Consider the following 27,998-nt stretch of genomic DNA (forward strand, 5'->3'; position numbering starts at 1 on the left):
ACCCCAAATGCAAAGGACAAGGAGGCAACCATGGAATAAATGTAGCTACTGAAATTAAATCAGGTCCATCATGATGGAAAAGGCAGATTTTACTTTGTTATCTCTTTTGCCACCTTTCCAACTCATTTTGTGGATTAAGCCAAAGGATGTATAAGATATCCTGCCCTTCAAAAGGTCTCTAATTTATCCTCATTTGCAGATTTCCCTCAAGAGGGTTAATATTTCAGGGCAAATTGAGTGACCCTGAGAAGGATGATCTTGAGTTCCGCTCCTTGTGAAATTTCTTCCATCTAACCCATGGGAAAATGACAGGGTAGCCAAAGTGGATGAATTGAGGCTGTTTTATTTCATCTCCTTTATTATCGGGATTCATTACAGTAGAAGCTCTTTTAACTGACCTCAGTTTAAATGATTTGCTAGATTAACCAGCGCTCTGTACTCCTGTAAAAGAGTGACCGACCCAGTGCCCTTGGCTTGCCGAATGCACACAGCCGGTAGGCTTCTTCGAGCAAGCCCTCATAGCTCTTCTTCTGCTTACGTGGTTCATTGCCAAGAATCTGTTGTTTGTATCCAAACCTCTTGATGCTTGTCCTTCTATAAGTGATGTAATCAAACATTATAGAAACTGTTGGATTATGATGGCAAAGAGAATCATATTTCGCTTTTTGAGAATCAGAGTAACACATGTACATAGTCTTAAAAGTCAAATAAGACTTTAAAAATATAAGACCTAAAAAACCCGCTCCCGCAGCAGTTCCGGACTTGTCTGACTCCTCCATAGAGGCAACCACTTTTATTTCTTTTGGCCTATATCCCGAATTTTCTAAGTAACACATTTATATTGCTATTTGATGGTTAAAATCAACAGTCTGGGCGGTTATCTATTAACTTTATTCTATGGAAGATAAGATCAAATGCTTTCACACCACCTCAAATATTTACACTTAGCCTTCCCCCCTTCTAATATGGGATAGTCACCAATTTATATATAGTGAAATCAATATTAAATATATACACTATTGTAACTGTGTAAATACTATTTCTTACTGAATCATGTAGTTATGTAAGGATATTTCCTCTCTTATACAGCCTTTGGTTGAATCTGATATAAAAAATAACCTTGTTTTTGTATTTGCTTAGTTTTCTGTAGATCTATCTATCAATATAGTTCAACCCCAAACTCTGAGTGAAATTTAAATCTCACAATATGGTAAAACAGACATTCTCTCAATTTTTTGGGGGGGGCGGGTCCTGAAAATGTCCAAATGAGTACCTCCATCTTTCTGCTGTAAACTAGTCTGGTTGTATTCTACATCTGGTGCACAGCTGTTGTCCTTGGACTTGCCTTCACTTTCATCCCAATAATTCTTCCTGCTTCTCTCTCCTGTCCTTGGATTGCTGTATTTTTTATCTTTCTGGGTACATTCCGTTGTTTTGGTGGGAAATAAATTCAGTATATTTTTGAGAAAGGGTACAGAGGAATATATTTTTTAGAATTTACTAGAATGTCTGTATTCTCCTGTCATATACTTGATTCGAGAGTTTGACTTGATAGTTATTTTAGATTGCAAAAATTTTTTTTTACTCGGGATTCTGAAGGCAATGTTCTCTTATCTTCCAGCTTTCCCTTGCTGTTGAGAAGCCCTCAAATCCATTCTGATTCTCCTTTTATATGTGACTGTCTTTTGGTTCTTTCTAAAAGCATTTAGGGTATTCTTTTTTCTTTTTGAAATATTCCATTGTGGTGTGCCTTATAGTGAGGTTTTTTTTTTTTTTTCCCCTCCCATTCATTCTGCATTATACTTAGTGGGCCCTTTCAACCTGGAAGCTCATGACTAAGTTGCGGCATGTTTTCTTGTGTTATTTCTCTGAAGATGAATTATTTCTGTTTTCTGCCTCTATTGAGATGATTACGTGGGTAGTTCTCTCCTTTATTATGTTAATGTGATAAATTACATGAATTGATTCTCAAATATTGAGTCAACCTTGCATTCTTGAGATAAACCCAACTTGGTCATGGTGTATTATTCTTTTCTTTCCTTTTAGTTCATTGTGTGGTTTTCTTTTCTTCTGATAGCTTTACTGAAGGATGATTGGCATACAGTAAATGGCACATATTAAAGTGTTCAATTTGATAAGTTTTGATGTAGGTATACATTCATGAAACAGTCACCACAGTCAAGATATTGAGCATATCCATTACTACTCCCTTGCACCCCCCAGTCTCTAGGCAATCCATTTCTGTCACTATAGATTAGTTTGTGTTTTCTAGAATTTTGTATAAATGGAATCCTGCAGCATGTACTCTCTCTCTCTCTTTTTTCTTTTTTTGGTCTGGCTTTTAAAAACTTAGTATAATTATTTAGATATTCATCCATTTTGTTGTTTCTATCAACAGTTCATTCCTTTTATTGCTAAGAGGTGTTCCATTTTAGAGATACACTGTAATTTGCTTATTCATTCGTCTGTTGATGGGCATTTGGGTTGTTTCCAGTTTTTGAATATTGTAAATAAAGCTATTATGAATATTCTTGCCTAAGTCTCTTTGTGGACATACGTCTCCATTTCTCTTGGGTAAAAAATCTACAAGTGGAATGTTGGGGTGATATGGTAAGTGTATGTTTCACTTTTTAAGAAACTGCCAAACTATTTTCCAGTGTGAGAGCTCCAATTACTCCACATCCTAACACTTGTTATGGACAGCCTCCTAAATTTTAGACATTTGAGTAGGTATCTTATTTTGGTTAAATTTGCATGTCCTTAGTAACATATGGTACTGAACATCTTTTCATGTACTTATTAATAATCTGTGTGTCTTCTTCAGTGTGTTCAAATCCTTCGCCCACTTTCTTAATAGGTTGTATGTGTTCTTATTAAGATTTTATGGTTCCTTATATTAAAAGATAAAATGAGGCATACTAAATTTTTAAGAGTTTATGTGAGTAAAATCAAATAGGATGGCACCAAGCCCAAAGTGGTGAGGAGTTACTTCAGCAGGAACTAGAGGGACAGACTTTTATATAGAAAAGGTGAAAGCAAAGGAAGGATGATATTTGGTTGACTATAGCCTAAAGGATTGTAATTCTTTGGGAAAGCCCAGTTGGCTGTTTGTGATTGGTTGTTCTTTGGTTTGAATTCTTAACCTTGAGGCATTAGAGGCTTTGGTTTTGGTTTGCTTGGCGGGCTACTAAGGCACTGAAACCACCTCAGTCCAATGGCCTCCTTGTTTAATTAATCTAACATATACATTCTAGACATAGTCCTTTGTCTGATACTTGGTTTATGCACATCTTCTTATCTGTGGATTCTCCGGATTGCCTTTTAACTTTCCTAACATATTTTGAAGGTCAAATGTTTTTTAAATGTGATGAAGCACAGTTTACTGATTTTTTTTTTCTTTTTATAGTTTGTGCTTCTTAGGCGGTATTTAGGTAGTCACTGAGAGTTTTTTTCTTAAGTCTTCTAGAAGTTTTATAGTTTTAGCTGTTCTGTGGCTTATGATTCCTTTCAAGTTAGTTTCTGTATATGGTGTGAGGTAAGGATCAAAGTTCGTGTGTGTGTGTGTGTGTGTGTGTGTGTGTGTGTGTTTGTGTATGACTATCCACTTGTTCTGGTACTACTAATTGGAGGTATTATTCTTTCCCTATTATATTGTCTTGGCACTTTTGTCGAAAATCAATTGACCATATATGTGTGGATCTATTTCTGAATTCTTTATTCTGCTTCATTGATGTGTGTCTATCTTAGGCCAATGCCATGGTGTATTAATTACTGTAGCTTTGTAATAAGTCTCAACATAAAGTAGTACAGTTGCTGACCCTTGAACAACATGGGTTTGAACTGCATGAGACCTCTTACATGTAGATTTTTTTTGGGAAATATAGTACTGTAAATATATTTTCTCTTCCTTATGGTTTTCTTCATAACATTATCTTCTCTCAAACTTATTTTATTGTGAAAATACAATATATAATACATTTAAAATCCCAAATATGTATTAATCAACTGTCTATATTATCAGTAAGGCTTCCATCAACAGTGTGCTACCAGTAGTTAAGTTTTGGGGGAGTCAAAATTATATGTGGATTTTTGACAGTGCAGGGCATCTGCACCCCTAACCCCTGCATTGTTCAAGGGTAAACTGTATAAGTCTTTCAACTTTGTTCTTTTTTTTAAAATTATTTGGCTATTTTAGGTCCTTTGCATTTCCATATAAATTTTGGAGTCAGCTAATTAATTTCTATAAGTTACTGGAAATTCAACTGTGACTGTATTATATTAAATCCATAGATCAATTTATATATTAGATCAATTTGTTATGTTAATGTGAATTACACTAATTGATTTTCAAATCTTAAACTAACCTTTCATTCTTAAGATGAACCCCACTTAGTCATGATATAATATCCATTTTATATAATGTGGGTTTTGATTTGCTAATATTTTATTAAATATTTTTTAAAAAGATTATTTATTTATTTATTTATTCATAGAGACACACAGAGAGAGAGAGAAAGAGAGAGAGGCAGAGACACAGGCAGAGGGAGAAGCAGGCACCATGCAGAGAGCCTGATGTGGGACTCAGCCAGGGTCTCCAGGATCACGCCCTAGGCTGCAGGCGGCGCTAAACCCTTGTGCCACTGGGGCTGCCCCTTTATTAAAGATTTTTGCATCTATGTTCACAAGGAATCTTTTTCTGTAATTTTCTTTTCTTTATTTTATTTTTAAAAAAGATTTTATTTATTTATTCATGAGAGACAGAGATAGAGAGACAGAGATACAGGCAGAGGGAGAAGCAGGCTCCATGCAGGGAGCCAGATGTGGGACTTGATCCGGGGTCTCCAGGATCAGGCCCTGGGCTAAAGGCGGCACTAAACCGCTGAGCCACCTGGGCTGCCCAATTTTCTTTTGTTTAATGTCATGACATGAAATGGGAATTTTGCTTTCTCTAGTTTCCAAAAGAGTTTGTCTTAGATTGGTATTATTTCTTCCTTACATGTTTAGTAGACTACACCAGCGAAACCATCTGGACCAGTTTTCTCTGTGGAAGGTTTTTGATGATGCATTCAATTTCTTTAATAAATATAGGAGTGTTCAGATTTTCTATTTCTTCCTGAGTTGATTTTGGTAAATAGTGTTTTTCAAGGAATTTTTTCATTGAATCTAAGTAATTGAAGTATTGACCACAAAGTTGTTTATGATATGTGCTTATTATTTTAATGTCAGTAAGATCTATAGGATGTTCTCCTTTTTATTTCTGATCTGTTAATTTGTGTTTTCTTTCTCCTTCTCTCCCACTCCTTCCCCTCCTCTCTTTTCAGTCTGGTTATGGGTTTATCACTTTTTTTTGGGGGGGGGCTTATCACTTTTATTAATCTTTCCAGGAAACCACTCTTGGTTTCTTTTTTTCTCTGTTGCTTGTTCATTTTTCTGGTTTGTTGATTTATTCCCTTAACTTTATTATTTGCTTGCTTCCTTCCTTACATTTACTAGGGTTTTACTAAACCTCTTAAGGTGAGAGTTTAGGGCAGATTTTAAACTTTAAAAGTAACTGTCTTAGTCCACCCAGGCTGCTATAACAAAATACCACAGACAGGGTGACTTATAAACAACAGAAATTTATTTCTCACAATTAAGGAGTCTGGACATCCAAGATCAGGGTGCCAGCATGATTAGGTTCTGGTAAAGGCTCTCATCTGGCTTGCAGCCTGCCAATTTCCAGCTGTGTCCTCACAAGGTACAAGGGTTCTCAGGATCTCTGTGGAGCCTCTTTTCTACGGTACCAGTCCCATTCATGAGGGCTCCACTGTCATGAACTAAGCAAATGCTTGAGGTCCCACCTTCTAATACCATCACATTGGGCATTAAGATTCCAACAATTGAATTTTGGGAAGACACAAAAATTCAGACCAGCAGTGACATAAGCATCTTAAAATTAAAAAAAAATGTTTCCTTTAAGCATTGCTTTACCACACAATTTTGATATGGTGTGTTTTTACTTCTGCTGTGTTTCAGACTTCTGTTTGAAATATTTTCTAATTTCTCTTGTGATTTCTTCTTTGACCTATGGGTTGTTTAGGTGTATGTTGCTTAACTTCAAAATATTTGAGGATTTTATAGTTATCATTTCATATTGATTTCTTATTTAATCTGTCAGAGAACACAATATATACCAATTCAATATTTTAAAATATATTAGGATTGATATGCAGCCCCGCTTATTTTGTATCCTATTAGGAATGCACTATGTTCCATTGAAAAGAATGTATATTCTGTAATTATTGTAATTATTTGTACTGTTCTGCAAAGGTCAACTAGATTAAGTTGGTTTATAGTATTGTCGAATTTTTCTAGATCTTAGCTGATTTTTTTGGTCTGTTTATCCATTATAATTTATTTTTGTGTTTTAAGTTTTATTATTGAAGTATAGTTGATGTGTACAATGTTAAATTAGTTCTCTTTTTAGGTGCATAGCATAGTGAGTTGACAATTCTATACATTACACAATCCTTACTGTGATGAGTGTAGTTACCATCTGGTGTCATTAATGTTATTACAATATTATGAACTATATTCCCTTTGCTGTACTTTTAATTTTCATGACTGACTGATTGATTAATTTTAAGTAAGCTGTACACCCAACATGGATCTTGAACTCACAACCCCGAGATCAAGAGTCATGTGCTCTACCAACTGAGCCAGCCAGGCTCCCCATGATTTATTTATTTTATAACTGGAAGTCTGTACCTCTTAACCTTCTTCAGCTTTTTTTGCCCATGCCCTCCTACCTGCCAGCCTTCCCTCTGGCAGCCACCAGTTTGTTCTCTGTATTTATGAGTGTTTCTATTTTTGTTTCGACTTTTAGATTACTAAACATATAAGTGAAACCATGGTATTTGCCTTTTTCTGTGTGACTTATTTCACTTAGCATAATTCCCTCTGGGTCCATGTATGTTGTCACAAATGACAAGATCTCATTCTTTTTTGTGGTTGAGTAATATTTCATCAAACACACACATGCACACACACACCACATCTTTATCCGTTCATCTATCAATAGACACTTGGACTGCTTCCACACCTTGACTATTGTAAATAATACGGCAATAAACATAGTGCATTTATCATGTTGAATTAGTGTTTTTATTTTCTTTGGGTAAATACCCCCAGTAGCATAATTACTAGTGGTAGTTACTAGATGGCATCATGTTTCTATCAATCCTTTTACTTTTCACCTGTCACCTGTCTGTATCTTTACGTTTAAAGTGTATCTTTCATAGATTGCATATCTATGCTTTTTGGTTTATTGAGTTTAATTAATTTGCATAGCATTTAGTTCATTAACATTTAGAGTAACTTTATTTTTTGAAATTTGTATTTATTTATTTATTCATGAGAGACACAGGGAGAGAGAGAGAGAGGCAGAGACACAGGCAGAGAGAGAAGCAGGCTCCATGCAGGGAGCCTGATGTGGGACTCGATTCCGAGTCTCCAGGATCATGCCCGGGCTGCCTTAAAGTAACTTTAATAGTTTGTGTTTAGGGGTATGATCTTGCATTTCTACTTGTCCTATCTGGGTTTTTTATTGTTGTTGATTTTCCTCTGTTCCACCTTCTCTGCCTTATTTTGGGTTAATCAAACTTTTTGGTATTCCATTTTCTTTCTTCCATTGGATTTTAGCTATACCTCTCTCTGTGTGTGGTTTTTTTGTTTGTTTGTTTGTTTTATTTTTGGCTTTTTACTGACTATTCTAAGGATTACATTCTGCATTATTAAGTTATCATAGTCAATTTAGGGTTAATATTATGCTACTTCACATAAAATGTAACACACTCTCAACAGTATAAATGTATCCCTGTCATCCTTTGTGTCATTGTTGTCATACATTTTACTTCAATCCACATTATGTACCCCACAACACAAGTTATTATTTTTGTTTTAGACAGTTAAGAAATTAAATGGAAGTAAAAAACCACAATTTAAAAATATTTACCATTTCTGGTATTCTTTGTTTTCCTGTAGATCTGATTTTTAATCATTTCCTTTCAGGCCAAAAAACTTTCTGTAGTATTTCTTGTAGTGTTAGTTCACAGGTGACAGATTCTCAGCTTTCATTTATTTCATGTTTTCCCTTGTTTCAATGATCACAGCCTTGTACTGTCTGTGCCCAGTGCCTCAAAACAATCAGCTCTTAGATTTTTGTCCAGATTTATAGTTGTATGTGGCAGGGTAAGTCCAGTACTAGCTACTCTTTTGTGGCTGAAAGAGACTGTCTCTTCTGTTTTTGCCTTTGGAATTCCTTTTATTCAAGTGTTGGACTTAAATCTGTCTTTTGCTTTTTCTCCCCTCTATTGACTTACTTTGTTTTGCTCTTTAGGTGATTTTCTCAGCCTTATCTTCATTTCTTCTACTGAAAATAGGTTTTGCTACCATAATTTAAATTTCTTTTTTTTGTTTTTTAAAAGATTTTATTTATTTAAGAGAGAGGAAGAGAGACCGAGTGAATAAGCAGGAGGAGTGGCAGGCAGAGGGAGAGGGAGAAGCAGGCTCCTCACTGAGCAGAGAGCCCAATATGGGACTGGATCCCAGGACCCTGGGATCATGATCTGACCCGAACTGAAGGCAGATGCTTAACTGATTGAGCTACTCAGGAGCCCCCATAATTTTAATTTGTAAGAACTCTTTCTTGTTTTAAAAAATTGTTTAAAAAAATTAATTCTACTAAACAAGCTATTTTTTTTAAAGATTTTATTTATTCATGAGAGACGCAGAGAGAGAGGCAGAGATATAGGCAGAGGGAGGAGCAGGCTCCATGCAGGGAGCCCGATGTGGGACTTGATCCCGGGACCCCAGGATCATGCCCTGAATGTGAAGGCAGATGCTTAACTACCTGAGCCACCCAGGTGCCCCAATAAGCCTGTTTTAAGGAAGTAATATTTTCTTGGTGTTCCTGTGAGGGCAGCAATGATAGGAAGGAGTTTCTTCTGCCCTCTGTATTGCTTTTGATTTACCTTTCCTTTGTATTTGTTTTAGTCCCTGTTTTCATGTTGGGGATTATCTGCAAATATTTGACAATCCTTGGGCATATTTAAAAGTGAGACTAGACTCCCAGAGCTTTTCCTGTGAGGGCAGGGCTTGTCTCTTGCTAGTCCCCACTGTAGCAATCAGTAAGGACCTGGTCATTTGTTTGGAGACTCCAAATATTAGCATGTATCTATAGGTCTTTTTTCTTGGGCGTGTAACAGAAATGTACTGACCACTAAGTGAATTCCTCCATTGTTTTGCTTGAGGAGCATAAGCCTGACTGCCAGCATCCTTGGAGCCTAATCAGGGCAGGAGGCTGAGGGTCTCTGGTGAGTATGTAGACTTACACTTAATCCCTCTGTTTGGGGTAAGATCCCTTTCCCCAGCTTACAGGTGGCCTGGTGTCTATTGAGTCCAGGTCTTCCGTAGCTCAAGAATAAAATCTCCACTTCTTTTGATGGTGAGAGGGCAGTAGTTGCCTCTCTACGTGGGACAGGAGAAGAAACCTGGGGTTTCACTGCTCTTATGAAGAATCCTGGCAGATCCTTCCTTTTATAGCCCCACTTCCCTGTGCCCCTCGAAGTCTCCAATTCCAGAGCCTTTCATCATTTTTGGAGTGAAAGCACATACTTTGGGAAGCTTCCTCTCATTGGGCTTAAACCCTCTAGGCTACTAGCTAAACATCTGCTTTCTAGCATCTTGTTTGCTGTTGTCTTTCCTTGGGTTCATTTTGTACCTGTGCAATATTCCCTTTTGGCCCTTTTGCACTCACTTTAGTAGGGTATCAGGAGGAAGAGGAGATAAATGTGTGTGCTCAATCTATGTGTCTTCCTTCTGCTATTAAAAAAAAAAAAAGGAAATGGGACACCATTAAAAAAAAATGTGTTCTAGGGTGCCTGGGTGCTGCAGTCAGTTACGTTTCTAAATCTTGATTTCGGCTCAGGTCATGATCTCAGGGCTGTGAGATTGAGCCCAGGGTTGGGCTACACACTCAGCATGGAGTCTGCTTGAGTTTCTCCCTTTGCCCCTCCTGCTCATGCTCTCTTTGTCTCTTTCCTCAAATAAATAAATAAATTAAAAATAAAATTGTGTTCTAGTGTGGATGAAAGAAGAAAGACAATGTGGAACCTCTACTCAAAGACCTATCATGGAGAATAAGGTGTTGGCCTTACTTTAGGAGCTTGGGGAAAAAATAAGTATATGCTTACATTTTTAGGTCAAAATAATATGCTCAAGCTATATAGTAGTATCATTATTTACAATTCTCCACATTTATTGGGTTTTTCAACTAATCAATATTCTGTTCCTGACTGATATAAAAGATGGTCTCTTTCGTCCCTATGACTGTAATTAATAGCAGGTGGTGGTTGTCTTGGACAAGAGGAAAGACAGTTCAGGACAGTGCATTCCGCCCTTCTGTTTTCCAGGTAACAGAGCAGCTAAGTTGTATTTGGTGGTGGATTGACTATATGAGGTGATAGTGTTACCATTCCTCCTTGTTCATTAATTCTTTCAAGAAACGTCTGTTGTCTACATGCTGTTTGCTGTGCTCTGGTGCATCTCACCGTGGGGATTCAGAGGCATTGACTTAACCCCACACAGATGTTTCCTGGTTGTTCACAAGCATGAAAGGATGTAGCTGTCCTTTCCTTGGGCTGGGTGCATGTTGATTTTTTTTTTCACGGAAGGTGAAAATAGATCTTCGTTCTCTAATTCTGGTCGAAAGGCAACCACCTATGTGGAACAATTGTGATAAGGGCAGGGAAATATAATGCAGTAGAGACTCCCTTTATTGTGAATAGAATCATCTGGATTGCTCTGCCAAGAGACACTGGCTAATAGTCACTATTGAACACAAGGACTCAGTGTCATTGGAGTCCTCGCTCAGACTACTGTGCGGCAAGATTTAGCAGCATTCTAGGCTCCAGGGAAGGTTCCCTGCATTAACTGTCAGGCTTTAAGCTACCACATTATGGCTTTAAGGGCACACCCTTTACTGAGAGCAGGAGGAAGAAACAGCTTGCTGAGAAGGATGGCCAGACCTTTCCTGGCTTGAGGGCTTCTTTTCTCCGTTCTGGAAAGAAGTCACTTGGAAGAGTGATTTTTCTTGGAAGAGCCATAGTTCAACTTCTACAGTATGGACACGACTTGAGTTTTAGTCTATGCAGAAACTCAGCCCCAGATGACCTGGCCTGAGGGTTGTTTGTGCCTTTGGCCTTCCCATTGTTACACCAGAGCCTAAAGGAACTCCCCGTAGCGACTTCTAGGTCTCTGTCCTATGTTAAGAATAAAAGTGTAATGTACTCCTCCATGTGCATGTGTGTGTGGAATTCACGTGATCCTACCCGTATACATAAGTGCCATCATTTCTCAAAACTTTTTTTTTGTCGTGTTAGTCCTCACCTTGCTTTACCCTCTGCACAAGATATTGTCCTCGTAACAAAGGGCAGGTAGGGATTCTGTAAATTTGCAAGGAAAGAGGGCTCATTGAGAAGTGACAGAAACTATTAGAGTGGAAAAGAATCTGGCTAGGACTGGGGAAAAATGGGGGACAAGCCCTAGAGAGGGTGGGGAAGGATGGGAGCATGAGAGCCAAAAGGGAGGAGGAAGGCCATGGAGGGGGCCGATGTCGTGGAAGTAGAGGCAGGGAATCATTCACACACGGGAGAGCGGAGGAGCCAGGGCTTTCTGCAGATACTTTTGTGTTTGCTTCTTCTTTCATTTTACTTTTTAATGGCAGACTTCTGAGGTCTGAGAAAATGTGGCATAGGTGCACTTCCCACAATACTAGGAACTCAGAGTAACTTGTCATTTTTTTTTAAAGATTTTATTTATTTATTCATGAGAAACACAGAGAGAGAGGCAGAGACACAGGCAGAGGGAGAAGCAGGCTCCATGCAGGGAGCCCGATGTGGAAATCGATTCTGGGTTTCCAGGATCACACCCTGGGCTGCAGGTGGCACTAAACCGCTGAGCCACCCCGGCTGCCCACTTGTCATTGATTATAGTTGATTTTCAGGTCTCTTTTTACCCAAGCCTGACAAATGAGACCTGTCAGCTTTGTGCCAGAAATGGGGAGATGAAAGAAAGCTCCCTCCAAGAGGCATCCATGCCACCACTCAGGTTCACTAACATTTAAACTAGAACCTCCCTCTCCACCTTCAGCCTGGAACTCAGACGGAAGGCCTCGTGAAGGGAGATGGCTTAGCTCAACGATGCACTATTAACAGCCAGTGAAAATTGGCCATATCTCAGAAAACGTAAACCTTCCATTTTTAGAATAGACTTACTGTCAAAAAAAAAAAAAATTCTGGTTATAGACTTAACACTCGCTTATAAAAAAGAATCCAAACAGAAAACAACTCTGTTTCCCAGGGTGAGCCTAACTTCCAGCACAGGCCTTTCTGGCCCTGAGAAGGTTTGCCCTAGGAGTGTGGTTGTGAACAAACTGTGGCTTCAAGAGCTTTGCTCTGTAGAGCGGGATGTGCGGAAGCCAGGCTGCTACCACAGGTGGTAGACTTGGCAGAGAGAGGAGCATATGGGTTCACCAGCAGAAATAGATGTCGCCATCTGGCACACAAGCCCCTCAAATGATCCCCTTACCTCCCTGCCCTGCCCCTTATCCAGGGTGAGCGCAGATGGCATTTGAGATACATTTGATTAATTTTTTAATGACATAGTCCTGGTTTTAAGCAAACGTAGATAGAAGGTGATGTGTTTCGTCAGGGGAGTTTGCCAAGGTGGGGCTCAAGGAATAGGGGAGAAGTTTCTGAGGACAGATTATCTCTGACATGATTGCTTGGGATGAAACTGGGTGTTTTCTATTGGAGCAGGGGAAGTGTAATCTCCAGGAAGGAGGCAGATCAGCATGCCAGCTATCGAGGAGCACGTAAAACTTGATTCCTGGATAAGAGGTGTCTCTGCAGCAAGATTTCCTGGAGGCTCTCTTTGCCAGCCCCCAGAGGACTTTCTAAGTAGACTTCTGGACATAGGCAAAGGGTTAGGTGGTTTAGTGGTTTATTTTGTGCCGGATTTGAACATAAATGCCAGACTGTGGCCGTTAGGGATGTGATTAGTAAAGCCAGATATGCTGTGACTATCTTGGTGGATTTCAACATCTAGACTCTTAGTGGTTGTGAACTTTCAGAATTTCACTTGGCATTGTGGAATTTTGGAGGAACAGGGCACATGTTTCTATGTTTTTTGTTGTTTGGTGTGTGCTTCTATTCGTGTGGTCAGGTGGTTCTGTGGCATGTCCCGTATGGATTCACTGCATCCTTAGCAGCTGTGACACCCTGCCTAGATTCCAGTCACAGGATGGCATTGCATCAGGTTCTAAAAGCTTAACTTTCTGAACCAGAACAGCGTACTCCTTAAAATGCCTCAGACAACTAACTCTGGAAACAACCCCCAGAGGAAGTTGTTTCAATCTGGGGGAGCCCGGATTGAAACTCCTTATATAAATAAGAGTGCCTTGGCTGCAGGAAATGGTTGTGGCATCACTCACCTTGACAAGGCTCCTTGTTCACGCAGGGACAATCTACCTGTGGGTTAAAGAGCAGTGCTCCTCCCTTTGAGTCAGACATCCCTCATTGTCCTTTTTGACGGTGCTGGACTCAGGGATGCATGTTGCACAGAAAGGGTGTGTTTGAAATTTGATGAAACTCTGGGCATCTCTTCAGATTCCCTCGTCACACAGTGGATGGCCGGAGGGGCCTCTCAGTCTGTGTCCTCTGTTCTAGAGACCAGACAGTAAACAGAACCCTAGTTCTGCTGATGATCAATCAGAATTCCACCCCCCACCCCCCCCTTCAGATCCATGAGAAAGAAGAGGAAGAGTTCAATGAGAAGAGTGAACATGATTCTGGTATCAATGAGGAGCCTCTACTCACAGCAGATCAGGTATGAATATTTCTCTTGGTTCTTGGGACTTTTTGTTCTTTGGATCAAGAAAAAGTTTAAGTACATACTTGTCATGTCCATTTAAAGCAGAAGAAAAATACATGGTCTCGCCGTGGCTATGTCGATGACTCCTAGTGTCTTTGAGCAGGGATTTCATTTCTCTCTATGTCTCAGTTTACCCACCTGCAGTAAATAGGAACATAATTCCTGACCCTTGGGTTGGGTGGGGTTTGTGTTTGATTACAGCCAGAAAGAGGCCCAGTGTTGACTGGCTTTGCTTCTTGCTAAGCCTCTGAGTACAATCTCATTAAGAGTCAAGACGCTTAAATAAAAGATCCCAAATACCTATTCTTGCAAAAATAGAAGTGACTGTTGTATGATGAGTATTTTCTCATATTTCATAGAACACCCAAAATGTCGAGCCTTCTAGAAGGAGTCTTAATGGACAGTTGTGTCTTTGTTAAAAAAAAGATTAAAAAAAAAAAGGTAGTGTTTGACATTTGATTGAATTAGTTATATTTTGGCTTGAGTCATTTATTACTTGGGGGACAGGCACCATACACACTGTTGACAAAGTAGTTCTGAAAAAGCTCCACCAGGAGCCTTTGGTGCCAGAAAGTGCTTTTCAGCAAAAGGAACTCTTTCCTATCTGTGATAAAAATGCAGATAGATGTAAACAGGTAAGGATCAAGAGATTGGAGGGCACCAGATAGGAAGAGAATTGGGGCTAACAGTTATTCTTGTGAATTGTAAAGAAACAATTCAGTAATTCAAAGTCAGTGATAAGTACTCTAGGAGAAGAAGAAACTCAACCATATAATTGTAAAGGGGGTTTGTCATTGGCTTGCATTTTATAAAGGCTGTCGGTAAGCAAAGACTAAATATCCCCTAAATTTGCTGAGTGGAGGTGAGACGGGGTGGGATTAAAAGAGAAATTCTCCAGGTGGTTAACTCAGTCCGCTCGTCCTTGGTCCAGCTAACAGGAAGAAAAGCCTGCCTCAGGGAGAGCACAGCCCATTGGTCTGGAGCCTGAATCCATCACAGAATCGAGGACAGACAAATGTATGCGTGCCCGGTCGTGACCAGACCCATCTGCGGATGCCTTTCATGCTATCTTTGCCTCTTCCATTTTCTTTATGTGTAAACAATTAATGAACGGAGCAGCTTGCCCATATTCCTCTGGCAGTCCTCTGATTTAGCGCTCTCTTCTAGGGGCTGATCTGTATTAAGAGTCTAGATTATGGCTGGGTTTCTCAGCTCTTTCCTGCTCTCCAGACCCTACCTATCCTTTTGTTATTTTCTCATCCTGGTTTGCCCTGGTGGCTGGGAAGCTTTAGTTTCTATCTAGGTGACTTCTGGAGAAATTTCCTCTACATAAAAAAGTCTCCCCATTTTGAGTTGTTCTAGGAACAGCGTAAGCACTGTGAGCAATTAATGGACTGGGTTTTGTGTTAAAATTGGGTGGATAAAGTACTTTCCCACTTAGAAATGAAGTGCTCAGCAGATTGAAGTAGATGTTCCCTTCTAGGCAGCTCTGCTTTGTTTCCCGAAAGAGGAGTTTATTTTCAATAAAGCACTCATCTAAATGGTGTTCTTGGAAGAGATTGCACATGAAAGAGTACCTTACATTAATGAGAGAGTGTATGGAAGCCTTTGGTCAGATCTATTTTTATTATTGTTCAATATGTATTAAATAACAATATTGCTTTAGGAATTTTACAGGCAGCAATGTAGAAATACCCTTAACTGATCAAAATTCGAGATGGAATGTTCCTCCAGCAGAGAACAGAGTTAGCATTCTCTTGCGTACCTTCTTCAGGTGATTGAGGAGATTGAAGAAATGATGCAGAACTCCCCAGACCCTGAGGAAGAAGAGGAGGTTCTAGAAGAGGAGGATGAGGGAGAAACCTCCTCCCAGGCAGACTCGGTCCTCCTGCAGGAGATGCAGGCCTTGACCCAGACCTTCAACAACAACTGGTCCTACGAAGGTGAGGGGCCTGGCAGGTGGGTGTGCCAACGATGAACACTGCTGCCTGCAGGCCAGGCCGTGGGCACAGGCTTCCCATGTAGCTTAATAGGACCTCAAATCCAGGGAGTTGGCAATGCCTTTCCAACTGGTTGTCAGGACAGAAGTTAGCAATTTTGGGGGGTGGGATGGGGGAAAGGCAATCAAGCAAAATCAAAATAGTAAAACTAACCAAAGAACAAGACTAAAGCAGATTAAGTAGAAGAAATCGGAAACCCGCTGTCTAAAATGATACTACCATAAAATCAACAAAAAAGGTAATAATCACGAGAGCTGATATTTTTGGAACGCCCGCCATGTGCCGGACCCTGTTCAAAGAATTTCTGTGCATAATCTCATTTCATCCCCACACCAACTCCATTAGGATTGGGGTAATTGAGTATGCTGAGAGGCTAAGTGACTTGTTCGATGCCACTATTGGGGAAATATAATTAATAACAAAATCTAGGGCAGCCTGAGTGGCTTAGAAGTTTAGCGCTGCCTTCAGCCCAGGGCGTGATCCCAGGGACCCGGGATAGAGTCCCGGGTTGGGCTTCCTGCATGGAGCCTACTTCTCCCTCTGCCTGTGTCTCTGTCTCTCTCTCTTTCTCTGTGTCTTTCATGAATAAATAAATAAAATCTTTAAAAAAATAAAACAAAAAAAAAAAAAACCAAAATCTCCTGCCCACCTAGAAAACCTCTCCACAGAAGAAGAGAAAGAGAACAATTTTACTATTGAAAAAGTATTAAGCCAGAACCGAGTGCCCATCACAGGCAAGTCGCTAAAGGGATTGCAAAGCCAGAAAGAAATCCTACTCTCGTCTGCAGTTAAGTGGATACAACCCATTTCATTAAATCGGTTTAGCAATCTGGAGAAGGGTGACTAGTTAGGGGCCTGTCATCTTCCTCGATGATTACTTTTCCAACCTGTGACTCCCGGGTGCTCGAGGAAACATTCCTGAGTCCCGAGGCTGACAAGAGGCTTATTTTGCCATTAAAATGATTGGCGTCCATCTGCAAAGGACAGAGGAGGGTGTTCACAAAGAACAGGCAGGTGAAGGGGAGAGAAACTCGCTGTCCTTATTTTCAGCAGGGAGAGCCAAGCCTCCTATTTTTTATTTGTATCTGCCCTGACACCACATCCAGGTGGTGAGGGGTGGAGCCCACATGTGAAGCCAGGCAGGTTCACTCCAGAATCCACACTCCTGATCTGTGTCGTGTTAGCTCTCTGACACAGGTTCATGGTAATTATGATCACGCAAAGAAAGAGGTGGATGAGGCGTGAAATGAAAAGATGTGACACAGTGAAGGCAAAATTGAGTACAAAAGCCATCAGTCTGGAGGGATAATGGTGCCCATGCTGCAGGAGGGGCCCATGCTCGCCGCCAAGGGAAGGAGGGCTGGGCAGGTGTCTAGGTCCAGACCCCGGATGGAGTGGTGGTAAAAATCGAGGCCTGATCTGAGGAAATGTGTCCTGAAAATGAGACCCTGTGACCCTAAGGGAGTAGAGGCTGGGCGAGGGCAAAAGCAGAAGGAATGTGCTCGGAATGATGGGGCAGATTTGGCTGCAGAGCTGCATTCAGGCCGTTCTCAGCCACACAAAGGCCCCAAACATAGCCATGCTCGGCGGAAGACTCCGGAAAACAGCTGAAGTGCACAGTGAAATGGCAAACGCAGAAGGAGGAGGACAGCTCCAAAGAGCAGAATAAAGGAGGAGGTCGAACCGAGTCAGCACATCCACAGGCCACAGCAGAAACAGAACAGAAAAGCAAAATGGATTCTGGGGCAGAAACAAAAGATGTTAGGGACCAATTTGAAAAGATGTTCCACCCAAACCCCCATTCCAGTCAATTTTTTTTTTTTTTTTTTTTTTGTAAGTAGGCTCTCTGCCCAGCCTGGGGCTTGAACTCCTAATCTTGGGACCGAGAGTTGCATGCTCTACAAACAGAGCCAACAGGACACACTCCCCCCACCCCCGATCTATTTTCAATGAAGAAATCTTAAGGGACAAAAACTTAAGATAAAGTCCTCTGTATTGCAGCATCTCAGGTTCCCTTTCCTTTTCTCTGATGGCAGACTCTGTACCAACTAGCCATGGTGCATTTTTTTTTTAAGATTTTATTTATTTATTCATGAGAGATACAGAGACATAGGCAAAGGGTGGAGCAGGCTCCCTGCAGGGAGCCCGATATGGGACTCGGTCCCAGGATCCAGGGATCACAACCTGAGCCAAAGCAGATGCTCAACCACTGAGCCATCCAGGGGTCCCTCCAGGGTGCATTTATTTATTTATTTATTGCATTTTTTAAAAAAAGATTTTTATTTATTTATTCATGAGAGAGAAAGAGAGAGAGAGAGAGGCAGAGACACAAGCAGAGACACAGGAAAAGATGTGACACAGCGAAGGCAAAATTGAGTACAAAAGCCATCAGTCTGGAGGGATAATGGTGCAGGATGAAGCAGGCTCCATGCAGGGAGCCCGACGAGGTACTTGATCCCTGTTCTCCAGGATCAGGCCCTGGGCTGAAGGTGGCGCTCAACCGCTGAGCCACCAGGGCTGCCCTGGGGTGCATTTTTTAATATGTGTAGCCAGCCGGCCACACGTTTCCTATGTTCCCTAATATCTGCACCCGCCACCCAGGGCCACAGGGGTGCAGAGGGCCTTGGATCCCTGTGCTTGTTTTGCTGGCCGGGTATATCTTGCTCTGTTCTTGGGACAAACACCACCTTTCTACTGCTCTCAGCACACATGCCAGAAACCTCCTCTTAATGTTTTCTCCCCCTGATCCTTCACCTGCTTCGCACTAGGGATATCATAGGAACAGGGGAAAAATAGGAGGAGGACTCTGGGATCACAAAGCCACACGTCTGTCCATGCACAGTTTTGTGAACGGGGTCCACAGGCCCCCCTGGGGGCTGTTTCCTTTTCCCTCTTTGTTTCCCCAAGAGCAGTGTTCACTTTGCTGCTGGCACACAGGCCCCTTCCTTCCCGGCACGGCCCTGAATTCCCACCCCGTAAGGAGCTGGGGAGCCCTGGGCAGCGCCCGGGAGCCGCTGGGTGGGCATGGGCCATGGCTGGGACGCAGCCGTCACCCACGGGCCGTCTGCCCCCGCAGGCCTGAGGCACCTGTCGGGGTCGGAGCTGACCGAGCTGCTGGACCAGGTGGAGGGCGCCATCCGGGACTTCTCGGAGGAGCTGGTGCAGCAGCTGGCCCGCCGGGACGAGCTGGAGTTTGAGAAGGAGGTGAAAAACTCCTTCATCACGGTGCTCATCGAGGTTCAGAACAAGCAGAAGGAGCAGCGGGAGCTGATGAAGAAGAGGCGGAAAGAGAAAGGTCTGAGCCTGCAGAGCAGCCGGATAGAGAAGGGAAGCCAGATGCCTCTCAAGGTACGTGAGCCCCCAGCGGGGAGACGGGGCGCGTGGGGCCCGGCACCAGCAAGACGGGGACCGAGCGGTGACTGCCAGCAGGACCCGGGCACGCACTAGGGCCCTGACGATGGAGAAGGCACCCATGTCTCCTTTACTCCTCTCGAGGACCTCGGTCTAGCTGGGGAGATGGGACGCGGACATCGGAAAATCCTTGCCTGTGGCATGTGCTCCCAAGGCAAGCCCTTGGAAAGAGGGGTGATGAGCCCTGAGACTCGGGGTCAGAATCCCCCTGCTCCCAGTCCTGACTTACCTCCTCCAGGTGTCAGTGGGGTGTCTCAGGATTGAAAACTCTGACGCCTTACTGGTATGTTGACAGGGCTCCAAACCAGTGGTTCTCGATCTAGGAGGCTCAGGGGAATCATCCAAGGAGCTTTTGAAAAATACCTTGGCCTGGGCCCTGTCCCAGACCTACTGATTCAGGCCAAGGCTTGTGCATTCCGGGAAAGGCTTCCCGGATAAGGACAGTAGCTTTGCGGACGTTGTGTTCTCCTCCCTAAGATGCTTGTGGCGTCATCTGCCCCGGGTGGACCGTCTTGCTTTATTCTCTGTACACCTGGAAGCTGGAATGAGGAAACCAGGGACGTGCAGGGGCCACGCGCTGCCCGCTGCCCTGAGGGATGACGGAGTTAAGAGTCTTTGAGACTCAACTGCTGGTTCTTGCAAAGCTCAGGCTTCCGTGTTGGCCTATGTTTTAGACCGGGTGTTATCTGGGACCCGGTGGAAGCCGTGGGTCTGAGTAGCTTAGGGAGGACACCGAAGTCCCCAGGGGGTAATGACGATGGGGCAGGAAGCACTTGTTCTTGAGCACCCCCCACTCTCCGCAGCGCTTCAGCGTGGAAGGCATCTCCAACATTCTGCAGAGCGGCATCCGCCAGACCTTTGGCTCCTCAGGAACTGACAAACAGGTACGAGCAGTTCCCTGGCTCCCAGAAACCCTCCGGGCCGCTTGCCACCTGGCCTCCCCCCGCAGAACAGGACGTGGCGATCCCCTGGGATTATCTCAGCCCTTGGGCAGAGGGGTCTTAGCACCTTCTTGCACTCTTAGGGAGGGACACACAGTGTCTTTTAAAGGGTGAACTTTTTTCTTTTTTTAATTTTTTTTTGAGCGGCTGCCAAGCCCTCAGGTTCAAAGATGAGTGGGTCCCGGCCCTGCCCTCACCAAGGGCATAACCTGATAGAACAGGCATGTGCATAAATGGACGCGTTTGAGATCGTGGACTAAGTTACCTGATTGTGTGCGTGTGTTAGACACATTCGTAAGCTGGATCCTAAGGGCTGGCATTCTGGCACCGCAACATGGGAAGTGATTTGGGGAACATCTGGCCCGATTGCCACATTTTGCAGGGGTGAGAGCTAAGACCCCAGAGAGATTAGGTCTCCTCTCAAGGCCACACCTCGAGGGGCCAAACATATAGGTCTTTGGCCTTTGGGTCAGGGGCTCTTCACCCTCAGCCCCCCAGGGTCCCCCACAACCTCCAGGATCTCTCTGGTACCCTGTTCTGGGGGGGGATGATCTATTTGTATAAGCACCTCATATCCAGCAGAGGGAGCAAACCCAACGTCCAAGACCGAGGGCGGGGTCGAGGTTCTCTCCCCTGTCATTATTGACCCTTGGATTTCGTATCACCCGGCAAAGGATAAGGAAGTACCATCTCCCCTTGAAATGTTCCCTGCGCTCAGCCTGAAGGAGGCACAGCTCACCAGGACTCCTAAATTCCCCAAGCTTCTAAGCATCCGAAGAGTGTATTGGATGGAAGGGAGGGCTAATAGGGTTAAGTCTTAGTTTTAGAGACGTCCCCCAGAGACGGGGAAGGAGTCCTAGGGGTCCTGAAGCAGCGGTGTGCAGAGGATCGTGGGTGTCACTGAGTGTCGCCTTCGGGGAGCATGTTTGTTAGGCAAAATCACAGTCCGCATGCGGATGGCTGACGGATCTTACCGCAGAGGGGCCGTGCTTGTGTCTGAAGGCCTGCGTGCCGTGTTTGTCTCGTAGTATCTGAACACGGTCATCCCTTACGAGAAGAAAGCCTTGCCCCCGTCGGTGGAAGATCTCCAGATGCTGACAAACAGTGAGTTCCTGTCATCCCCAGCGAGATGGGCTGCTCATTTCCCTCCCTCCCTCCTTGCCTGCTTGCCCCGCTGCAAGCTGCAAGCGGTACCCATGGGGTCTGAGGCCTCAGGTTTCCCCGAGAGCAGCGTTAGCTGGGTCAGCCTGTGCATCACGTCCCCCTACAGGGGACAAAGCCAAAGTCCTCTGCACTGGCACCCAGAGCTGTCTTGTTTGCTCCCTGGTTCCCTGTAAAGGGCAGAGCCTTGCCAGGAAGGAATGAGCTGGGGAGAGGGGTCGGCGGCAGGTGGGGGCAGGACTGGTGTGCAGGCCCTGGCTCCCCAGCAGGCCTCAAAGCCTTGCCTTCTCTGCCTTGTCTGTCCTCCTGGCGGCAACTTGAGGTTTGCTTTGTCCCACCTCGTGGCCCTGCAGCAGGGGGCTTGGTCTACGGGGCTGGCTGCATTTTTAAGGAGAAGCAAGGTTTCTTCTTCATTGGCGGTGGCCGGGTGAGTGAGCCTGATTGGAAAGAACAGTCTTCCTTCCAGGAACTGACTGCCTCCTCTTTGCTCTATTGTCAAATATTAATCAACACCCTGAGCTACAAGCTACGGGAGGAACCAATGTGTGATAAAGAGCCTTTTGTAGGCAAAATCTCTTTACATACATCAAACACAACAACGCCCCAAGGGCTCGGGGCACATGGTATTAGCCATCAATGTCAGCCTGCATCTTTTAGGAAGAGAAAAATCCTATGCTGAGGTGGCGGCAGCTCAGTGAATCCCAAGAACGCCCATCTCCCTGGCAACCGAGTGCCTCACTAAGTGACATAGTAACCGGGCCACCCAGCCCAGAGTCACCCTGCCTCGGAGGCAGTGGCTTGAGCTGGGGGCCAGGGCAGGGCCACTGGATACCCAGGGGGGAGGAGGGGCAAGAGGAGTTTCTTTTGTTCAGCTGAGGATAGATACCTGCAGGTGTCCCCAAGCTCCCTCCAACCCCCTCTGCGGTGCTATAAAGGTGACCAAACATTTTCATTTTTATCAATTTGAAGAACCAAAGCAGGGGGTTCTGGTAAACAGAAACCCTGCCTACATCCAGGGATACCGCGTCCTTGAGAATCTGGAATTTTAAATTCAAAGTACATTGGCTTCCTCGTCACTCATTTTCAACTCCTTTATTTGCATAAATATGCACTCAGATTTTTTTTTTTTTGTCCAAGGGAACAGCCAGAAACGAACTGACATTTATAGGTGTTTGTGTTTTCACAAGTAGTAAGCATTTGGAAAATAATTTGGACAGATTATGGAGGTTGATACATGTAAAGTACTCTATCATGGTTTTTTTTTTTTAAAGAAGAGCTATAAATTTATTACAGATACCCATTCAGGAATTCAGCGCGAAATCCTTTCATTTTAATTAAGAAACAGTGGGTTTATTTACATGTTTCCCAGTTCGTTTTAAAAAATTTTAATTGGAGTGTATCCATCATTTAGAATAGTTTGGAAATACAGAACAGTGAACAAAAGAAAATAAATAATTCATTGTCCCCTCCACGGTGGTTACTATTTTGGTGTTTTCAGCCATAATGTTTTATGTCTTCTCCACATACTCGGGATTATACTGGCTATAAAATTTTGTATCATGATTTTACTCCTATCAGTTAACATTTGGTTAACATTCTTTTTATGGCTCTCTCTTCTATCATGTGGGTACACCACAATCCAATATTTTATTCCTTTTAAAAGAAAGAAGGGTCTTTCCTGCATGTGAATTCAGCTGCAGGTTATAAAAGCTCTCTCTCTCTCTCTCTCTTTTTTTTTTTTATGGGCAAATCATCATATGGATTTGTGAATGTCTCCTCTTGACTCCTGAACTAAGGACATAGGCCCCAGACCAGCTCTTGGGACCGGACAACTCCTATACCTTTTGGATTTGGGGAGTTAACTTAGACACATGTTGGCTGAATGCAAGGATTGCATTTTTACAGCTGTCTTCTTTTTCTTCTTCTTCTGTTTTTTAAAGATTTTATTTATTTATTCAGCAGAGACACAGAGAGAGAGGAAGAGAAGCAGGCAGAGGGAGAGGCAGTTTCCCTGCGGGGAACCCAATGTGGAACTCGATCCCAGGACCCCAGGATCATGCCCTGAGCCGAAGGCAGATGCTCAACCACTGAGCCATCCAGGCGTTCCCCCCCTTTTTTATTTTATTGATTTATTTTTTTGAGAGGGGGAGAGAGCACACTTGAGCAGGGCCAGGAGCAGAAGCAGACATCGGGGACGATGAGCAGGGCCCCTGAGATCATGACCTGAGCCGAAGGCAGACGCTTAACCCACTGAACACCCCCAGGCTCCCTGCCGGGGTCTCCTTGTTGGGCATTTTGTGTTGCCCACGTTCAGTCATCAGGTACTTCCAGCCTGTTAGGTTGACTCGAATACACATCTGAAACTATGGTAGAAATAAAAAAACTACCACCTAGAGGGCCTCAGGTTCAGGCTCTTGCTTTTCTCTGGACCTGGTCACTGCCTCACGCCCCCCAGGCTCCATTCATCACTCACTCCCAATCTTTGGAGTCAAGTTCCATGATCCTGATTTGAAGCGAGACAGGGTGATCAGTGGAGACCTAAGCCATGGAAACCCCTGGGGGGAACCCTGTACTGTCCAGGCTGAGGTTGCCTCCCCCCAGTTATCTGTGTCGGCCCACCTGTATTGCTTTCTCTGCTTGCAGAAAAAGCAATTTGTGCTCATTGAAGAGAGCCAGACCCTGCAGAAGTATGAAGTAGAAAGGAACATCCCCTGTGGTCTCACACCCAAGGGTGACCACCCTTAACAGTTTCATGCACATTCTTCCAGGCATTTCTTCATGAATATTAGCATTTATTTATTCATTTAAAAGTTAATGCATCATGTTCTATAGTCTTCTTGCTTCACTGATAAATGTGTCTTGTGCCCACAGATCCCTCTCTCCATTTTTCATAGAGCTAGGTAAGACCACCTGGGATAGACACACCATGTTTAAAGAATCTGTGATGAAGAATCCTATATGGTGGGCTTTCTCCTCCCCTCTTTTTCTTTTTTTTAATATTGTAAAGTCCAAACATGTTCTTAAAGGATATCCTACAAAGCTGACTTCCACAATGTGAATTATGAACATGAGAAAGTGCTACCTCGTTTAGTAACAGAAAAAAGCTATTTTCAAAACCTCTATAAAAAAAGCCTTTATGCTTCAGTAACTTCCCTCCTGTTTGCCTTATATGTGTGTAAATCGTGAAGCGTCTCAATGAGAAGTCTACGAGCTCCTTAAGAGTATGTAATTCCTTTGCATTTCCACAAAGTCTGGCCCTGTACTGGGCACAAAATAGAAAAAAAAATTTTGTTAAAGTAAGTTCATTTGTTTTGAATAAATTTGAATAATAATTTATTATTATAATAATTAGAGAAATTTTTCTAATGTCTCTTTACATGAATAGAATGTCTTTAAAGAGAGTTTTGGGGCACCTCGATGGCTCAGTGGTTGAGCATCTGCCTTCAGCTCAGGGCGTGATCCTGGGGTCCTGGGATCGAGTCCCACATCAGGCTCCCCACAGGGGGCCTGCCTCTCCCTCTGCCTGTGTCTCTCTCTCTCTCTGTGTCTCTCATGCATAAATAAATACAATTTTTAGAAAAAAGAGAGAGAGTTTTATTGGTGATTCAGTAATGTGATGACTGCCATTCTTAATATTTAGATTGCATCTGAAAGCTGATTCTTTTTTAAATTGCTTTATTTCTTTTCATGCTTATTAAAGATATATACTTAGGAAATCATGTGGAGGTTATAGATGAGCAAAAAAAAAAAAAAAGTAAAAGATAAAAGAAAATAAAGTCACCAACAAGCCACTGTGACTTTTTGGATGTATTTTACTCCACCAGCATGCTGACATGCTTCTTGACAGAAGCTTCTAGGCGTTTGCTCCTTACTCAGTGAATGTCTGGTTTCCTTGAATCATTTCCCACTCTGGGTTGGTGGGTTGTCTGCCTAGAAGTGAGCTTTCTGCTCTGCTGGCATCTCAGCTCATCTCTCTTTCTTTCTCTCTCTCTCTCCTTCCTTAGTTCTCTTTGCCATGAAGGAGGATAATGAGAAGGTGCCCACTTTGCTAACGGACTACATTTTAAAAGGTGAGAGCAGCCCCTGGCCCCCCTGGTGCAGGGCTCCCTGGCAACCCCTCGCCCAGGCCTCCCACCAAAGGCCTGGAACCTGCCCTTCTGCAGGCTTCTCAAAGCCTCCTGCCCGCCCAGACCACTCAGGGCTGGGGGCCACCAGTAGGCGCTTGTGAGGCCCCCACAGGGATGGGTTTTTGTCTTTGCTTGTTGCCGGGAGGCCAGGGGAGAGTCCTTCACCCTGGAGTCACCAGAGCGACTCCGCATTGCAGCAGCCAAACCAGCACAAGGCTGATTGTGAAAGCTCTGTGGAGTTCAGGCTATTTCGTGGGGAGAAACAGCCTGGGGCTGCCTTTACTAGTCTCAGCTGCTTGAAGTCTACATCCTTTGCTAACATTTGTTTTATTAAGGAAACTTTTAACATATGTAGGAGTCAAGTGCCCAGAATAATGAACTCTCATGTGCTCAACATCCTACTTCAGTGATCATTGACTCATGGCTGATCTCTGTTCACTTACACCCCTACCCAGCTTCTCCCCTCCATATTATTATTATTTTTTTAAAAAAGATTTTATTTATTTATTCATGAGAGACACAGAGAGAGAGAGAAAGAGGCAGAGAAACAGGCAGAGGGAGAAGCAGGCTCCCTGCATGGAACCCAACGTGGGACTCGATCCCCAGTCGCCAGGATCACGCCCTAAGCAGAAGGCAGATGCTTAACCGCTGAGCCACGCAGGTGTCCCCTAAGTCTCTTTATATATATATATATATATATATATATATATATATATATATATTCCCCTTCCTTTCCTCTTGTCCCTTGAAATTTATTTCTTGGGGGAAACCAGGCTGTTTGCCCCATAGAATTTCCTGGTTTTGGCTTCTGCTAGTTAGTCGTGTCCTCATGGTTTAATTTAATACATTCTTCCTTTTTTTTTTTTTTTTTTTTTGTATTTCCTGTTAGTTGGCAGAGCTAGAGGCTTGATCACACTCAGCCTCAAATAAGCATTACATTATCGACGGTGCTAAACTTCCATTAAGAGACACATATTCTCCGGTTGTCGTTCTTTGTGTGACATTTATATCCATATTAGTTTGCTCAGGCTGCTAAAACAAAATACCACGGGGTGGCTTCAACAACAGAAATGTATTTTCTCACAGTTACAGAGGCTAGAAGTCCACAATCAAGGTGCCAGCAAATCCAATTGCTAGCAAGGGCTCCCTTCTTGGCTTGCAGGGAGCTACCTTCTTGCTGTGTCCACAGGTGGTCTCCGTTGTGTGCATGTGGAGAACGCTAGAGCTCTCTGGTGTCTCCTCTTAGAAGGACACTAATCTTATTAGAGCAGAGCCCCATCCTATAACTCTTCTCCTTGGAGGCTCCATCTCCAAATATGGCTACATGGGGCAGTTAGGGCTTCAACATGGGAATTTGGGGGGGGCACCTGGACATTCAGGCCATAACAGTATCCACCGCTGATAGTCATCTGCTGTGTGGATCCTTTATTTCATTTAGCTTCGCTCTACACGCACACACAATGTCGGGTGCGGTTCCAGTAGGCTCGCGGATCTCAGTTAAGGATCTCGGAGTTGTATTGTTTCCGTAAGGATCAGAAAGATTAGTCTTGAATTTCTGCAGGAGGACGGCAGGCTCAGCATTGGGAAGAACTTCTGGCTCTTAAGGGCTTTCAAAGCAAATTTCTCAAAGGAGTTTTGTGGAAATGGGTTTGGAAAGTCTGGGAGCCTGAGGGCTGGACCCCTTTCCCCACCGTGATCCACGGAAATGTCAGTGAATTCATAAAACTAGTTAACATTTACTGAGCACTCTCTATTTGCTTCTGAACCACCCTGTGAGGTAGGCAGAGGCAGAGCACAGAGGGGTGGGAGCCACTTCCCCAAGGTCGTGGGATTAGCACAGGCCGGATCCGGGGTTTGAACCCAGGCAGATGAGCACCGGAGACCTGATCATCTACACCTTCTGGAAGGAAGACACGTGATCGCAGGTGTTCCCTGGTTCCCGGGGGCGGCTTTCTGCCTCTGGGCCAGGGGCATCCTGCGCTGGCAGGGCCTGCCCCATGCGTGCTTTGACCTCTCTCCTCTCCTCTTCTCTTTGCAGTGCTCTGTCCCACCTAACCCTGCCCTCGGGGGCAGCCTTGTTGCGGAGGTCACGGAGCAAGAGTCATTCTATCACAGGGACTGCATGACACCACGTAACCTCCGACGTGTATTTAAACGTGTATTCCTTAACCTGGATTAAACATGAGCAAGCGCGCGGGGTCCTTTGCTGTTGGCTTCTAGTCCTAGTGATCATTGGATGCATGACCGAGGGGCAGGGCCGGTGGGGGCCTCTCCGCCGTCGGAGGAAGGCGGCCGCTCTCACCGCGCATTATGTAGTCTGGCTCCAGCCCTCGAACACAGCTTACACTCTAAGACTAATTTTGAAATAAACCTTCATTTAATTAATA

General features: G+C 43.6%; 1 protein-coding gene across 20 annotated transcripts in view; it reads left to right on the plus strand.

Annotated features, from left to right (window-relative positions):
* The window catches only part of FEZ1 (fasciculation and elongation protein zeta 1), a 43,090-nt gene extending 15,092 nt beyond the window's left edge, over positions 1–27,998 (plus strand). For 5 of the 20 annotated variants that reach the window (XM_072729417.1, XM_072729419.1, XM_025998965.2 and 2 more), the window contains exons 4-10: positions 13,840–13,926; positions 15,746–15,914; positions 19,048–19,319; positions 20,186–20,266; positions 21,352–21,427; positions 25,489–25,554; positions 27,650–27,998. In XM_072729417.1, the coding sequence (XP_072585518.1) occupies positions 13,840–13,926; positions 15,746–15,914; positions 19,048–19,319; positions 20,186–20,266; positions 21,352–21,427; positions 25,489–25,554; positions 27,650–27,666 (768 nt within the window). In that variant the 3' untranslated portion in view covers positions 27,667–27,998. The remainder of the gene's footprint in view (positions 1–13,839; positions 13,927–15,745; positions 15,915–19,047; positions 19,320–20,185; positions 20,267–21,351; positions 21,428–25,488; positions 25,555–27,649) is intronic. The other 15 variants (XM_072729422.1, XM_072729424.1, XM_072729423.1 and 12 more) reach the window with 5 other exon arrangements.

The sequence above is a fragment of the Vulpes vulpes genome, chromosome 12 (genome assembly GCF_048418805.1).
Source record: "Vulpes vulpes isolate BD-2025 chromosome 12, VulVul3, whole genome shotgun sequence".
In the NCBI taxonomy this organism is placed as follows: domain Eukaryota; kingdom Metazoa; phylum Chordata; class Mammalia; order Carnivora; family Canidae; genus Vulpes; species Vulpes vulpes.